This window comes from Stomoxys calcitrans, chromosome 2, assembly GCF_963082655.1.
Source record: "Stomoxys calcitrans chromosome 2, idStoCalc2.1, whole genome shotgun sequence".
Classification (NCBI taxonomy): Eukaryota; Metazoa; Arthropoda; class Insecta; order Diptera; family Muscidae; genus Stomoxys; species Stomoxys calcitrans.
Genome location: NC_081553.1, coordinates 69,775,976 through 69,793,182, shown reverse-complemented (window position 1 = coordinate 69,793,182; position 17,207 = coordinate 69,775,976). Strand labels below are relative to the sequence as shown.

At 39.3% G+C, this 17,207-nt stretch overlaps 1 protein-coding gene across 3 annotated transcripts in view; it reads right to left on the bottom strand.

Moving 5' to 3' along the window:
* Positions 1-17,207, bottom strand: part of LOC106080744 (leucine-rich repeat serine/threonine-protein kinase 1) — a 34,516-nt gene that overhangs the window by 8,646 nt on the left and 8,663 nt on the right. For 2 of the 3 annotated variants that reach the window (XM_059361848.1, XM_059361849.1), the window contains exons 2-11: positions 15,764-15,923; positions 15,500-15,665; positions 11,589-12,244; positions 11,266-11,526; positions 11,017-11,175; positions 9,380-10,951; positions 6,571-7,480; positions 6,248-6,508; positions 5,474-6,181; positions 17-795 (exon numbers count right to left, since the gene is read on the bottom strand). In XM_059361848.1, the coding sequence (XP_059217831.1) occupies positions 17-795; positions 5,474-6,181; positions 6,248-6,508; positions 6,571-7,480; positions 9,380-10,951; positions 11,017-11,175; positions 11,266-11,526; positions 11,589-12,244; positions 15,500-15,665; positions 15,764-15,923 (5,632 nt within the window). Of the gene's footprint in view, positions 1-16; positions 796-5,473; positions 6,182-6,247; positions 6,509-6,570; positions 7,481-9,379; positions 10,952-11,016; positions 11,176-11,265; positions 11,527-11,588; positions 12,245-15,499; positions 15,666-15,763; positions 15,924-16,025; positions 16,286-17,207 lie in introns of those variants that run through there. The other variant, XM_059361847.1, reaches the window with a different exon arrangement.

Genomic DNA, 17,207 nt, shown 5'->3' with positions numbered 1-17,207 from the left:
TTTTTATTTTACTTACGCATGTGGTTGTGGGAAATCCCATACCAAAACATTTTCCGATTTCAAATCCCTATAGATAATCCTTCGACGATGTAGATATTCAATTGCTCGTGCAGCTTGTAAGACCAATATTTGAAATGTATGTGGACCTATGTGGGCACCACTACGACGATGTTGCCTCAAAATGGAGTCCAAACCACCCATGGGGGCTAATTCTAAAACCAAAGCTAAAGGCTTTATACAAATGCCCACCAAAGGCACTATATTAGGATGCTTTAGTGTTAGCAAAACGGCCAATTCTTGGCGAGCAGTACAATAGGCTTTGCAAGCATGTTGTAGGGGATCTCTATCCCATTTTCCCAAAGCCACTTTGTAGGCCATCAAGGCACTTTCTTTGGCCCTTGGCCCTGGAGGCACTGGTTGCAACATTTTCATGGCTACCGCTCTAAAGTTACGAGATCCTTTAATTTTACATGTGGCCTTGAAAACAAAACCAAATGCTCCTCGTCCCAACAGGGACCCCTTTATAATGCTTTCCGAATTAATGGTGTACTTATCAGGTATGTCAGCAAATACAACATCTGGGGCCAATTTCATCATGGACATTTCCAAATGTACCGGACAAGAGATTTTTGTCTGATTGTATACCGACAAGATGCATTCCTCAATCATCCAAGTGTAGCAGACATTTGAGATGTCGGGGATGTTGTACAAAGGATGACCATCGACTGAGGTATTTCGTGATGAACCAGCGGAATCAGGACCAACACCGGAATCTGCATCGGAGCAAAGGGAATCCTGAAAACAGAATAACGAAAAAAATATGTTAATTCAAATCGAAAAATATTTCTCTAAAAGATGTTTTGCTCTAATCAGCTGGGCCGAACTAACATCTGAACGAACGGATGAAAGGATTAGAATAGGCTTGGGATAGAGTGATAGAATAAGAATAGAGTGATAGAATAAGAATAGAGTGATACGATAAGGATAGGATAAGGATAGGATAAGGATAGGATAAGGATAGGATTAGGATAGGATAAGGATAGGATAAGGATAGGATAAGGATAGGATAAGGATAGGATAAGGATAGGATAAGGATAGGATAAGGATAGGATAAGGATAGGATAAGGATAGGATAAGGATAGGATAAGGATAGGATAAGGATAGGATAAGGATAGGATAAGAATAGGATAAGGATAGGATAAGGATAGGATAAGGATAGGATAAGGATAGGATAAGGATAGGATAAGGATAGGATAAGGATAGGATAAGGATAGGATAAGGATAGGATAAGGATAGGATAAGGATAGGATAAGGATAGGATAAGGATAGGATAAGGATAGGATAAGGATAGGATAAGGATAGGATAAGGATAGGATAAGGATAAGGATAGGATAAGGATAGGATAAGGATAGGATAAGGATAGGATAAGGATAGGATAAGGATAGGATAAGGATAGGATAAGGATAGGATAAGGATAGGATAAGGATAGGATAAGGATAGGATAAGGATAGGATAAGGATAGGATAAGGATAGGATTAGGATAGGATAAGGATAGGATAAGGATAGGATAAGGATAGGATAAGGATAGGATAAGGATAGGATAAGGATAGGATAAGGATAGGATAAGGATAGGATAAGGATAGGATAAGGATAGGATAAGGATAGGATAAGGATAGGATAAGGATAGGATAAGGATAGGATAAGGATAGGATAAGGATAGGATAAGGATAGGATAAGGATAGGATAAGGATAGGATAAGGATAGGATAAGGATAGGATAAGGATAGGATAAGGATAGGATAAGGATAGGATAAGGATAGGATAAGGATAGGATAAGGATAGGATAAGGATAGGATAAGGATAGGATAAGGATAGGATAAGGATAGGATAAGGATAGGATAAGGATAGGATAAGGATAGGATAAGGATAGGATAAGGATAGGATAAGGATAGGATAAGGATAGGATAAGGATAGGATAAGGATAGGATAAGGATAGGATAAGGATAGGATAAGGATAGGATAAGGATAGGATAAGGATAGGATAAGGATAGGATAAGGATAGGATAAGGATAGGATAAGGATAGGATAAGGATAGGATAAGGATAGGATAAGGATAGGATAAGGATAGGATAAGGATAGGATAAGGATAGGATAAGGATAGGATAAGGATAGGATAAGGATAGGATAAGGATAGGATAAGGATAGGATAAGGATAGGATAAGGATAGGATAAGGATAGGATAAGGATAGGATAAGGATAGGATAAGGATAGGATAAGGATAGGATAAGGATAGGATAAGGATAGGATAAGGATAGGATAAGGATAGGATAAGGATAGGATAAGGATAGGATAAGGATAGGATAAGGATAGGATAAGGATAGGATAAGGATAGGATAAGGATAGGATAAGGATAGGATAAGGATAGGATAAGGATAGGATAAGGATAGGATAAGGATAGGATAAGGATAGGATAAGGATAGGATAAGGATAGGATAAGGATAGGATAAGGATAGGATAAGGATAGGATAAGGATAGGATAAGGATAGGATAAGGATAGGATAAGGATAGGATAAGGATAGGATAAGGATAGGATAAGGATAGGATAAGGATAGGATAAGGATAGGATAAGGATAGGATAAGGATAGGATAAGGATAGGATAAGGATAGGATAAGGATAGGATAAGGATAGGATAAGGATAGGATAAGGATAGGATAAGGATAGGATAAGGATAGGATAAGGATAGGATAAGGATAGGATAAGGATAGGATAAGGATAGGATAAGGATAGGATAAGGATAGGATAAGGATAGGATAAGGATAGGATAAGGATAGGATAAGGATAGGATAAGGATAGGATAAGGATAGGATAAGGATAGGATAAGCATAGGATAAGCATAGGATAAGGATAGGATAAGGATAGGATAAGGATAGGATAAGGATAGGATAAGGATAGGATAAGGATAGGATAAGGATAGGATAAGGATAGGATAAGGATAGGATAAGGATAGGATAAGGATAGGATAAGGATAGGATAAGGATAGGATAAGGATAGGATAAGGATAGGATAAGGATAGGATAAGGATAGGATAAGGATAGGATAAGGATAGGATAAGGATAGGATAAGGATAGGATAAGGATAGGATAAGGATAGGATAAGGATAGGATAAGGATAGGATAAGGATAGGATAAGGATAGGATAAGGATAGGATAAGGATAGGATAAGGATAGGATAAGGATAGGATAAGGATAGGATAAGGATAGGATAAGGATAGGATAAGGATAGGATAAGGATAGGATAAGGATAGGATAAGGATAAGGATAGGATAAGGATAGGATAAGGATAGGATAAGGATAGGATAAGGATAAGGATAGGATAAGGATAGGATAAGGATAGGATAAGGATAGGATAAGGATAGGATAAGGATAGGATAAGGATAGGATAAGGATAGGATAAGGATAGGATAAGGATAGGATAAGGATAGGATAAGGATAGGATAAGGATAGGATAAGGATAGGATAAGGATAGGATAAGGATAGGATAAGGATAGGATAAGGATAGGATAAGGATAGGATAAGGATAGGATAAGGATAGGATAAGGATAGGATAAGGATAGGATAAGGATAGGATAAGGATAGGATAAGGATAGGATAAGGATAGGATAAGGATAGGATAAGGATAGGATAAGGATAGGATAAGGATAGGATAAGGATAGGATAAGGATAGGATAAGGATAGGATAAGGATAGGATAAGGATAGGATAAGGATAGGATAAGGATAGGATAAGGATAGGATAAGGATAGGATAAGGATAGGATAAGGATAGGATAAGGATAGGATAAGGATAGGATAAGGATAGGATAAGGATAGGATAAGGATAGGATAAGGATAAGGATAGGATAAGGATAGGATAAGGATAGGATAAGGATAGGATAAGGATAGGATAAGGATAGGATAAGGATAGGATAAGGATAGGATAAGGATAGGATAAGGATAGGATAAGGATAGGATAAGGATAGGATAAGGATAGGATAAGGATAGGATAAGGATAGGATAAGGATAGGATAAGGATAGGATAAGGATAGGATAAGGATAGGATAAGGATAGGATAAGGATAGGATAAGGATAGGATAAGGATAGGATAAGGATAGGATAAGGATAGGATAAGGATAGGATAAGGATAGGATAAGGATAGGATAAGGATAGGATAAGGATAGGATAAGGATAGGATAAGGATAGGATAAGGATAGGATAAGGATAGGATAAGGATAGGATAAGGATAGGATAAGGATAGGATAAGGATAGGATAAGGATAGGATAAGGATAGGATAAGGATAGGATAAGGATAGGATAAGGATAGGATAAGGATAGGATAAGGATAGGATAAGGATAGGATAAGGATAGGATAAGGATAGGATAAGGATAGTATAAGGACTAGAATAGGATAAGGATTAGAATAGGATAAGGATTAGAATAGGATAAGCATTAGAATAGGATAAGGATTAGAATAGGATAAGGATTAGAATAGGATAAGGATTAGAATAGGATAAGGACGTGAGTGGAAGGATAGCATAGGGAGAAAGAATAGGATAAGGATGAACTGAAAGCAGCTCGAAAACCCGATTGACGGAACTAAGACAAATAGGCGAAATGGCGGTTGAGCTCTAAGACACTTGGAAATACGAACTAAAGAGGGGCGGAAGGGACAGTTAACAGTCGAGTTATTGGCGCCTTTAAATAACCAATGGGCTTCACGTTCCCTCGGCGATCGATCCTATGGACCGGCACGAACTTTTTCCCCTACAGGAGGAACAACAACAATAACAACGGACTGAATGATGATACGTAATAACTGGGCGAAATGAGAAAAAGGCGGATAAAAGAACGAAAGAAGAAAGGAAAACAAAGCAGATGTAGAGAAGAAAATCTGAAGAATGGATGAAAGGAAATACTGATGAAACTGATGACAAGAAAGAAAGACGAAATGATAAACAGATAGATGATGAAGGATGAGACTTTATAGCAGGATTGGACGGAAAACCTCGTAGAAAGGATTTGATAAAACGGATGAACATAAGAACAACAAACAATATGGACTAGGTGAAATAAAGGACCAAAGGACTTAACTAAGGTCGAACAGAAGCACGAAGAGAAAAACGGACGACATGAAAGGTAGAAAAAATGGATAAATAGAAGGGACAGTCTTAGGAACGGTTTTTAGTTTTCATAGACGGATAGACATAATGAAGCAACAGAAGGAAAAAATAAGACAAATAAAGCAGAACATCGGACCTGAAAGACGTTAGGACGGATTGAATATTTTTCTTATACATATTTGAATGGGTATAAAACTAATGAGCACGTGTAAGGAAACTTATCCTCATTTTTCAGCATTACATGGAACAAGTTTACACTCATGAAATCATTCTGTCTACTTTGTAAATTTTTCAAATTCTTATTTTTCATTTTCAACTTACCTCCGATCTGCGTTCACGTCTTGCTGTGGCATTCAAATAGGCCGAAAACACATTGAGTTGACCATCGTCACCTGCATCTCCTGCCTGGAAATACATGGGCCTTTTGCTACGCACTTTATGCGTATAACCCACAGCGCCACCACCCATAGCCACCGAACCATCTGAGGCATCAGCACCTGAACCACCAGCACCACCACCATTATCCGAAGAGTCTGTTTTCTTGCTGTTCAAGGCCAATTTCTTCAAACATCTGGGACACATAACCAAACGTGTTATCAAAAATCTACCCTCTGAGGTGTGCACAAAACGTGTACCCAACGAGGGATACCAGTCTTCAAGCAGTAAATCAATATGATCTACAGCTAAAGCCAAAAGTTTTGCTATAATTGGCATATTAGGTTCAATTTGGGCCAAATGTTGACGAGCACCATCTTCAATCTCTTGGAAAATATTAAGGTGTATAAGAGGAAAGGAAATTTCCAATATGCTGGAATTACATAAATTTATATCACTCCAAACACCATCAAGCTTAAGTTTAAAACGATTGCTGTTATTGCGAAAGGGTTGAGTGTTGTGGGCCAAGTGGAAGGGCAATTCCCATATTTTGAAAACCAAAATGGGACCGTAGTATAGAGAAACACCTGTTTGCCATAAATTCCATTGAGTGTCATGTTCCAAAGAGGTGCGTAAATCGAATTCCAGAGATTGCTACAAGGAAGACAATGAAATAGGAAAATAAACCACATATCGATGTGATGCGAAAATTTGACTTACATCATTTGCTGTTATATACACAGACTTTATGGCCTCGGTAATATGTTCATCGGCCAACAGGCGTGTTATCAATCTGGACCAGAATCCTGAAGGAAAATAGGTCATTAGCAATATACGTCTAAGACCCATTTCCAACACATTCGAATCATTTGTGGAGTTCAAGTTCTGCTCTATGGGCTCATATATCAAATTATTCAAATTAATTTCATTTGAGACCGAGCAGCCTAAATTTAAATTTCGGCCACGAGTACGTTGAGAAATCTGAAATTAGAAAAAGAATTTTTCTCACTATACTGGCTAGAGATGTGAGTCTTAACAATTACCTTAACTATGGTGCCGGCATTGGGGGTGACATCTTCATTCTGTGGCAGCAGTGAGGGTATCAACAACGTCCTTGAATCCCAAGTCAAAGCCACCTCAAATTTATTCAACAAACTCACTATATACGAACGATTCGAACTCGAATTCGAACTGGTATTACGAAACAGCAAATTTAAATCATCCAATTTCATAATGCCCGTTCGGGCAAAAGGATTTATTTCCCTTACGGTCACCACATGCGCCAACATATCGCACAGCCACTGAGGGTCCAAGAAATAGTAATCCCTTAAAGTGGCATCATCATAATGTAAAATCACTCCATTGTCATGCAGAAACATGGTGGCCTGATTTAATTCAGCTGAATCGCGAAAACTCTTATAGTTATGCAGGCGCATTTCTTCAGTCACAAGTTTGCGATAGCTTTCAGCATCCAAAACTGGATCTAGACCTGCTGCCCTAAGATTACACGATATAACATTGACTATGTCCTCTAAGGCTATATAGCTGGCGGGAATTTTTTGCAAAAGCAGGGGTTCCTTCGATCCCGGGGATTTCAACATAAAAGCCGTGTCGTAAATAATATTTGCCAAAAGGCGTATATTATGCATGGTCCGGCAACTTATCTCTATGGAGTCTATAACACGAGGTAGACCGATTTTCTCCGCATCCGGTATGGCAATGAATTTCTCTCGTATGATTTGCTGTAATTCTTCGGCTTTTTCGGCAGAAAATGTTTCACCCACCGCATCAAAGTGAGTGCCCACAATTATAACGGGCGAATTGGGAGCCCGAGCCTGTATGTTACCCAGCCATTGTAGAATTTCAGCCAAGCCCTTGTGGCCATCGGTAATTTTCCACAATACCAAATAGAGGCTACGTTTCGAAAGGAAATATTGATGGGTGGCATAATATCTGGAAAATTTGAAAAACATTTAAACTGATAAATGACAGTAATGATTTTTTACTTAAAAAAAAAAATGTTTAAAATAAATACAAAATTATTAAAAAGTGTCGTAACATTCTAATGGGGTAAATAGACCGGTAGTCTATTTTAACACTGACTCACTTAGACTATTTTAGTTCATTGTGATACCACAGAAGCGATACACTAGGCCTCTGAAGCCACGACCAGGGATTCAGAGCGGAGCGGAGCAAAACCTATTTTTGCCGAAGCGTGAGCGAAATTTTCTGAACCCGAAGCGAAGCGGTTTCCAATCTCAAGCTCCGACAATGTAGTTTATTGACATATGTCTTAAATCTCGGGATGTCATAATGGGTGAAAAAAACATTAACCGGAAGTCGATTCCACATATGAACGCTTCGGGCGAAATAAGAATTCTATCTATAATGCATTGTCCGGTCCGCTGGCCAATCACAAACGGGTGTGAGTTCCTGGAATGTCTAGTATCTCTGACAAACATCCTTACATCAGCAATAAGAAGACGAACACACACCATGAAAGTACCGATAGAATAGAGCCAAACAACCCACATTGCGACGATGTTCAAGGGAGGCAATAGAGTTGGATGCCGTACTGTCCCCAATCAACGCCATCGCTCTCCTCTGTATACGGTCCTGTAGCTCCAGGCATGATTTTGAAAATCCAGCCCATACATGTGAGTTGTACTCCATTTTCGACCTTATGAAAGTGGTATAGACATTAAGAAGATCAGAAGGAGTGAAGTAATTCTTACACCGGTTTAAGGAAATCTTAGCACTTGACACTTCAAATATATGTTTAGTCCAACGGAGAACGTCACTTTGTATTTTCATGCCCAGAACATCAAGAGCTTCCGATTGCTCAACATCTATACCGTTGATAGACAAAGATGATCGTAATGGGTCAGCAAAGCGTTTGTGTGACAACAAACAGCACTGAGTCTTCCGTGCATTAAAATCCACTCGATTCATTCGACGCCACTCCTGAGAGAGTGTATCATCCATAACTCGCCTCTTATCCTCAACTAGAACTAGCCGAACCGGGATAATATCTTCTTAGGGTGGGGACACTTCGCCCTGAATGCGGATATCGAATTCGTGCCAATGTAGCCTATGACGCTGAACGCGTTCGAATCCTGGCGAGAACATCGAACAAAGCGGTGTTTATCCCCTCTTAATGTTGGCGACATTTGCGAGGTACAATGCCATGCATGGTCATTTAAAAATTTTTCCGCAAAAAGGTGTCGCACTACGGGACACCGTTCGGACTCGGCTATAAAAAAAAAGGTCTCTTATCATTGAGGTTAAACTTGAATCGGAAAGCACTCATTGATGTATGCCAATTTGCCCCTTCTCGGTTCCTGATGGTAATGTTGTTCCTTAGGGTAATGTACTCATTAGGGGATGGATGGCACCTCAGATATTTCGACTCAAATATGGATATCAAATTCGTGCTGCACTTCCGAATCCCTTTAATTTTAGCCCCATATTGCCATGCCTGGTAAATATGAACCGTTTGGAGGGTGTTTTGAGGCTGGGGCGCCCACCGTTACTTTGCCCTGAAAATATATATCAAATTCGTTCTTTACCCCCAAATGCCGTTGACTTGAGTTCCAATTTGCCATAGTCGGATATGAAGTTCAGTTTACGGGGTGCCTTAGGGCGTCACCCCCTAAACTGATCTTAAACTGATCTTCAATCACCGGATTGTGAAGAAAGGAGGTTTACATATAAACCCGAGGTGGTGGGTATCAAAAGTTCGGCCCAGCCGAACTTAACGCCTTTTTACTTGTTTTTTAATTTGCTTAGTGTTTTGGTTACCTATTTTTACCAAAATTTTGTTGATAACTTAATACAATCAAAATTACTTACTCTTTCTGGCCGCCAAAATCCCAAGTGCGAAAAACCACAGGTCCATGAGATCCTGGTGCCTTCTTTCGTTTCTCCGAAATCCAAGTGCCTATATCGACGCCAACAGTTGATATATTGCCACCCCTTTGCGACTTGGATAAATTGCGGGTGTGGCCCATACGTTTGGCCCAATGATTTTCCGATGCTCGAGACTTTTGTGATCCCACTCCCTGCCTCAACAGGTCCAATAAAGTAGTTTTTCCAATTCCTTGCACTCCCACCACCATTAACTTCATGCGGGCATAGGGTTGAGCATCTTCATAGATCGATTTCAAATAGCCAATAATATCCATGGTCTTATATTTTTTACTCTCTATCATAGATTTGAGGGGATCCTGCAGCAAACAGCCCCTGGTATTCAAATTCCAAAGGCGGGTAAGCAAACCCAAATGAGGTGGTAAATCCATTACATTAACATTGCCGCTTATATTCAAAACACTTAGGCTGGTCAATTCATGCAGCGATGTGGGTATTTCTTTCAGGCAATTATTGCTTATGTCCAACATTGAAAGATTGGGAAATATCAGCTTTGATTTTGTTAAGCCCACCACACTCCAATCAGAGTCATCGGATTCATTGAAAAGTGTGGCCACATCATCCGTGGACAATTGAATGCGGCTCAAGAGATTATCGGCCAATATCAAAGTCCTCAGCGATTCTAGTCTCAAATGCCTTCTATGGCGACAAACACTTTTCAAAACCGTCGATCGGAATGAAGAGGCCTTGCCACTGCTATTACTGCTGCTGTGTTTGGCAAACGAAGGTATGTCATCACCTTCGCCTCCCTGATTTTGGGCCACAAAACTGTAGCACAACAAATGGGGATCCGATTCGGTGATGCGTGGCAAACTGGGCCAGCACGAGATCTCATTATGACTTAAATCTAATTGCTTTAGAGTTGCTGGATAACTGGTCACATGACCCATGGATCTTAAACTATTGTAGGACATATTAAGTCTTGTCAGATTGACAGCCAAACATGGCAAGGCCGCTGGAATGCTGGTGAAGAGATTATTTGCTATATTCAAACTATTGAGCTGTGACACACCCTCTTCCTTTTTCGATTCATTCCATTTCATATCGTTATCGGTTATCTCCAGACTATTCGACCATATGTTGCGATGCACCAGAGGCTGCAGTGTCAGTGTTCTCATTTTACTACGACTCTCCGAGCCAAAAGAGTCAAACTTGGAAAAAGGCTCCAAATCCAACTTGTCCAAACTCAATTGAGAGGATGAGGTTTGCATGGGCGGCACAGGTAAATCTTTCAACAAATTAAAGGCAATATTCAATTCTCTCAGCTTGGGCGCTTTCCACATGTCAAAGGGCATTTGTTGTAATTTATTATTCGATATATCCAATATGGCCAGTGAGGGTAAATGGAAAACTTCAGCTGGTATGGTTATCAGCTGATTGTCTTGTATGTAGATTTCCTCAAGAACGGGCGAAGAATATGCTGCTCGAATGCCAGTGGGCGTGATAGCTGGGGGAGGCGGCAATTGAGTGATTTTATTCTGGGCCACATTTAGATATCTGAAAGAGTTTAGAAAATTTTAAATGAATGATATCAAGCATTAGATGGTGAGGATTTTACTAACTTCAGTGATACCAAATTGAATATCTCAATGGGCAGCGATGTGAGATGATTGTGGGAGAAGTCAATGCGAGTTATTGCTGTCAAAGCGACTTCGGTTATCTTGGGATGACCCTGTAGTTTGGGATTCAACTGCAGCACACCATTAACCATCCAGTTTACTCTGAAAATAAATTTCTTATTTATTGACAACTTGTCCTGTCGTAAGATTTTCATAGAAAAGCTAAAAAGTTTGATATTTTTCTAAACCTACCTTACAAAGGGTAACTGAACATTTGTGTTATTATGCCAATCGATAATGACGGGGGTATTGGGAAACATTGTACTGTAGGAAATGTTTGTGGCTGAAGGCAAGAATACTTTAACTTCCACTGGAGTTGGCAGGCCTTTTTTGTTGATCTTATAATCAGAATCCGGATGGACGCGCTTGGCAAGTAAACGATTTAATATGGCCTCATCTTCAGAGGCCACTGCAACACTTAGGGCAGAACCATTATCATCACGAGCACCGTATCTGCAGAAAAGAAGATATAAAATAACATTTTCTTCTTTATCAATGTCCTCAGGCATTCTCACTTTAGCAACAACTCCACCATGGGCAGCGATCTTTGCTTGCAAGCCTCGGCTATAGGAACATTACTCAGACCATAAATTTCTTCACTACACTTCGGATCGTTATGATCCTCCACTGGTTTAGCTATAATATTTGGATTAGCACCATTTTGCAACAGCACCGTAACCACATCCAGAAAGGTACCACGCACCGCTGCCAACAATGAAGTCTCTCTGGCTGCACCACACAACAAATTGATATTTATGGGACATCTTTCACATTCTAGAGACTCTTCTTTGACCAGTTGATCACCTTCACCGGATATATTCAATTTGGACATTATGGCTTGTATGCCAAATGAGATGCGTTTGCGTGTCGGTGTAATGGGTGTACTTTGGGGACTTTGAGCGCTGGTTTTGCGGGCACGCACTTTCCATTTAAGCAAAATATTGACTAGAGACTTATTGCCTAATATACTGGCTATGTAGAGACTAGTTTGTCCTGTGACATCTTGGGCATTTGGATCAAATGGTAGACGCCACTCCCAAATGCCTTCGTCATCACGATATGTTGAATAGAGATATTCCGGATAGTTGTAATTGATAAGTAGTTCGAGTAGATTTACATGGCCATTTATGCAGGCCGCATGAATCGGAAGCCATTTCTCCACAGTGGGTTGCTGGAAGGAAAGGAAAATTAAAAAGAAAATAAGTCAAGTCAAATTTCAAAATTCCCATTTCCAAAAACTAGATTTCTATTAAATTTTCTTTAGAGACAAAATTTCCATAAAATTTTCTCTAAAGACAAAATTTCCATGAAATTTTCTCTAAAGACAAAATTTCCATGAAATTTTCTCTAAAGACAAAATTTCCATTAAATTCTCTCTAAAGGCAAAATTTCCACGAAATTTTCTCTAAGACAAAATTTCCATGAAATTTTCTCTAAAGACAAAATGTCCATGAAATTTTCTCTAAAGACAAAATTTCCATGAAATTTTCTCTAAAGACAAAATTTCCATGAAATTTTCTCTAAAGACAAAATGTCCATGAAATTTTCTCTAAAGACAAAATTTCCATGAAATTTTCTCTGAAGACAAAATTTCCATGAAATTTTCTCTTAAGACAAAATTTCCATGAAATTTTCTCTAAAGACAAAATTTCCATGAAATTTTCTCTAAAGACAAAATTTCTATGAAATTTTCTCTAAAGACAAAATTTCCATAAAATTTTCTCTAAAGACAAAATTTTCATGAAATTTTCTCTAAAGACAAAATTTCCATGAAATTTTCTCTAAAGACAAAATTTCCATGAAATTTTCTCTAAAGACAAAATTTCCATGAAATTTTCTCTAAAGACAAAATTTCCATGAAATTTTCTCTAAAGACAAAATTTCCATGAAATTTTCTCTAAAGACAAAATTTCCATGAAATTTTCTCTAAAGACAAAATTTCCATGAAATTTTCTCTAAAGACAAAATTTCCATGAAATTTTCTCTAAAGACAAAATTTCCATGAAATTTTCTCTAAAGACAAAATTTCCATGAAATTTTCTCTAAAGACAAAATTTCCATGAAATTTTCTCAAAAGACAAAATTTCCATGAAATTTTCTCTAAAGACAAAATGTCCATGAAATTTTCTCTAAAGACGAAATTTCCTCTAAAAAGAAAATTTTCTCTATAGACAAAATTTCCATGAAATTTTCTCTACAGACAAAATTTCAATGAAATTTTCTCTAAAGACAAAATTTCCATGAAATTTTCTCTAAAGACAAAATTTCCATGAAATTTTCTCTGCAGACAAAATTTCTATGAAATTTTCTCTAAAGACAAAATTTCCATGAAATTTTCTCTGAAGACAAAATTTCTATGAAATTTTCTCTAAAGACAAAATTTCCATGAAATTTTCTCTAAAGACAAAATTTCCATGAAATTTTCTCTAAAGACAAAATTTCTTCTTTCGTTCTCGTTTTCTCTACAATTCCCACGGAGGTAGGTGCAGCAAACAGAACTGCAGAATACAGTGATTGGATAACGTTATCGATATGCCTGCCTAGTAAGAGTACACTCTGAATCCGTCACGACCAAGTTGTTTTTGTGTGGGGAGGTAGCGATCCTTGTCAAGCTTCATAGGTGCGCATACTCTTTCCGGTCCACGGGAACGTTATGCCCATTGCTTATTAAAAGGCACCATTAACTCGCCTCTTCATATGGAACGTCATAGGCATTTGGGCGGTTATGTCGCCTAATATACTTTAATGGTTTGAGCTGTCATAACGAATTTTTGGTTAAGTCGCTGTTGGACCAAGCAGAAAGGTATCGCAAAATTAAGGCTATGATCACAGCACTATATCTAGCTGCCTTGTACAGAAGCATAAGTGATAAATAACGCAGAGTATATCGGATGGCAGAGTATATAGGAGGCCACCGTAGCGCAGAGGTTAGCATGTCCGCCTATGAGGCTGAACGCCTTGGTACGAATCCTGGCGAGACCATCAGAAAAAAGTTTTCAGCGTTGGTTTTCCAGTCCTAATGCTGGCAACATTTGTGAGGTACTATGCCATGTAAAACTTCGCTCCAAAGAGGTGTCGCACTCCGGCACGCCTTTCGGACTCGGCTATAAAAAAGGAGGCACCTTATCATTGAACTTAAACTTGAATCGGACTGCACTCATTGATATATGAGTTTGCCCCTGTTCCTTAGTGGAATATTCATGGGCAAAATTAACATACCGGATGGCATTCTCAGCGCGACATTGAAGTGAAGTCTAGCACCTTCAACACTAGGAACTTTTATTGTAATACTTCAATCCCATGGCAGCCGGTGATACGTACATACGATTGACCCGATGGAGTCCTTCCCCGGCAAGGGCTGCCATTTCAGTGTACAACACATTGCACAGGATAACTATGAGCACCATACAGGCTGGAACTTTGAGCTCCGATCTGAGTGGTGTTCCTGTTATCACGAGAAGCTTAGCTGCGAGCTTCCGGGCGCGTCCGCAAGTTGCGGATAATGGAATGCTTCATCTACACTAGCTGCAATTGCAGTCGCGGACAATCAGCAGTATGGAGCGGAGAGTCTCTGTAAGGGACCGGATGGCGCCGGCTCTTGCATAAATACTGAGTGCCTATTATGCTCGATATGACAAGGCGAGTTGTTGGCGCCTTTAAATAACCAATGGCCATGATGTTCGGTCCATTGGACCGGAACGAGCTTGCTCACCTATGGGAGCTTGATGAGGATCGCCACCTCCACATATAGACAGCAACAAAAACAACAACTAATCTACAATAATACTTCAATCCCATGGCAGTCGATGATGGAGCCCTTCATCGGCAAGTGCTGTCGCCTCAGTATACAACACACTGCTACAACAACAACAACAACATCTAAGTGTTGAAGTGAATATTGGAAATGCGGTTCTTAAGATCACAGCTCCATATAGGATTAAAGGTCTGACAACTGCATTATACACACTACCCCCCATTGATCATCGATTACCCTCTTCCAGGTGTATAGGGCAAGATGTGCCTTTTATGCTGGTGGCAAAGCGGATGACTTGGCGATGTTGCAAACCAAGCAACGATTCTAATTGGTTTTAACTTGACAAAACTCAGACTTATCTTTGTCTTCCTACAACTCAAATGTGGACACAAACCTCTCCGCGGTGAGTGAGCTAAAATGTGCCACGAGTTCACCCGTCGAACACGTGAGCCTGATGACAAAGAAAGCAATTCTATATCCCTTGCTAAATCATTGTTTTATTCTCTCAGCTTGCTTTCCTGCCTCAACATAAAACTTTCATACACATTTTCCTTTCATCTTTTTGTAGCATTCCTTCAGCTTGCTTTTCTGCCTCAACATAAAATTTGCATAGACATCCTCCCCTTCATCCTTTACACAAAAATCATGTCCCAATTGCTGTTCCACATTTACCTGCACCAAATCGGGAAACTTTTCCAACATTTTCTTGGCTATGTTATAGTGGCCATGATGTACGGCAGCATACAAAGGCGAATATTTGGTTACCGTATGGGAACGACCATCGGAGCCGGCATCTAATAAACGATTTGTAATACTTTCATAACCAGCCTGGGCAGATCTGCAAAAACAGAAGAGAAAACACAACAACATAGTCCCAGAAATAATAACAAAAACAAAGAAAATAGGTTAACCATATTTGCCTAGATAGATACTCACAGGAAAAGCAAAGTATTTGCCCCGGCCGGAGCCATATTGACAATAATTTGCCGCTCGCTGCCCAAAGCCTCCAAAAGGACACGCACTGTACGTTCATCTCCTGTGGTCACAGCTTGTCGCAGTTCACGATGTTTAATGAGACGAACCTGTTCCCGGGCATCTGGAAGACAAAAGACGAGGCAGGAATTATGTAAAATACATAAACGTTCATGGAATGCACTGAGGGGAGATACATATGTTAAGCAATCTCGAAATGAATCACCTAAATTTCGGGTGACTTCTATGACCTCATCTAGAAAATAATCACAGGCCTCTAAGGCGGTTTCGGTGCCAGATTTAGGCTTTTCCACAAAACTCCAATCCATGTTTCGAATGAAATTTAGCATACACACACTTTTTTTGTTAATTAAATTATTTCATGGGTTTTAAAAAAACTAAAATTTTTACTGGTCCTGCTGCTTGTCTCGGTAACCAACACCAACACCCCACTAGGCCGTGCAAATTCGCAATGCCTACTAAATAGATTCAGCAAAGGAGAAGCATTTATGCTTCATAGCGTTTTTCTTTCACCATCGTCTATGGTTTTGGTTAAAAATCAATTGTCTGCTCTCAAATGTCATGTGAAGCCATCACAAACTTGGCAAATTCATTCATAAAACCGCTTGAGAGGGCCTGAGAGAGAATTTTCCTCAACAAAATGGTTAATGGTGGTTGTTTCCATCAACAACAACCCAACAACCACCACCTCCAGCCCACCCACAGTAGTTTGCCTTTCCTAAAGTTTACCCAAAAGCAAGAGTATCGCGCCCTTTTAATGCGCAAGACACGCAAATTCCATCGAACAACTTACCCGCCCCCTTGCAACCATCTGTTGCACGTGTCCATGCCACAGGGTGTAATACTAGACCCATGTTCAGGGAAATCTTACAAGAACACTAGCAACTATTTTGCCATCAACTGCCTTGTATTACTGAAACTTAACCCCAGTGTAAGAAATACTGTGGCGCTATGTGTCATTAGCTTTGCAGCACTGAAAACAGATAACGAAGATGAAGTTGCCCCATAGCCTGTGAGAGCTGATGGTAATTAAAACCATAGCACTTATCACTACTTCACACATATGGAAACTTTCTCGTAGCAGTTTTATGCAAAATTGTGGTTCACTTTCTGATTGGTCGATTATGTTGATTTTTGTTTTTTTTTTTTCGATTTAAATGATGTAACAACAACGAAGACTTACAAGAGGAAACTTTATCTGCCTCAACTCCCGAGAGTTGTTGTTATTAGGGTCAAACACAATTATGGCATGATTGAGAAATATGCTGTGAACATCAAGCTTCTATTGGGTTGCCCAAAAAGTAATTGCGGATTTTTTAAAAGAAAGTAAATGCATTTTTAATAAAACTTAGAATGAACTTTAATCAAATATACTTTTTTTACAATT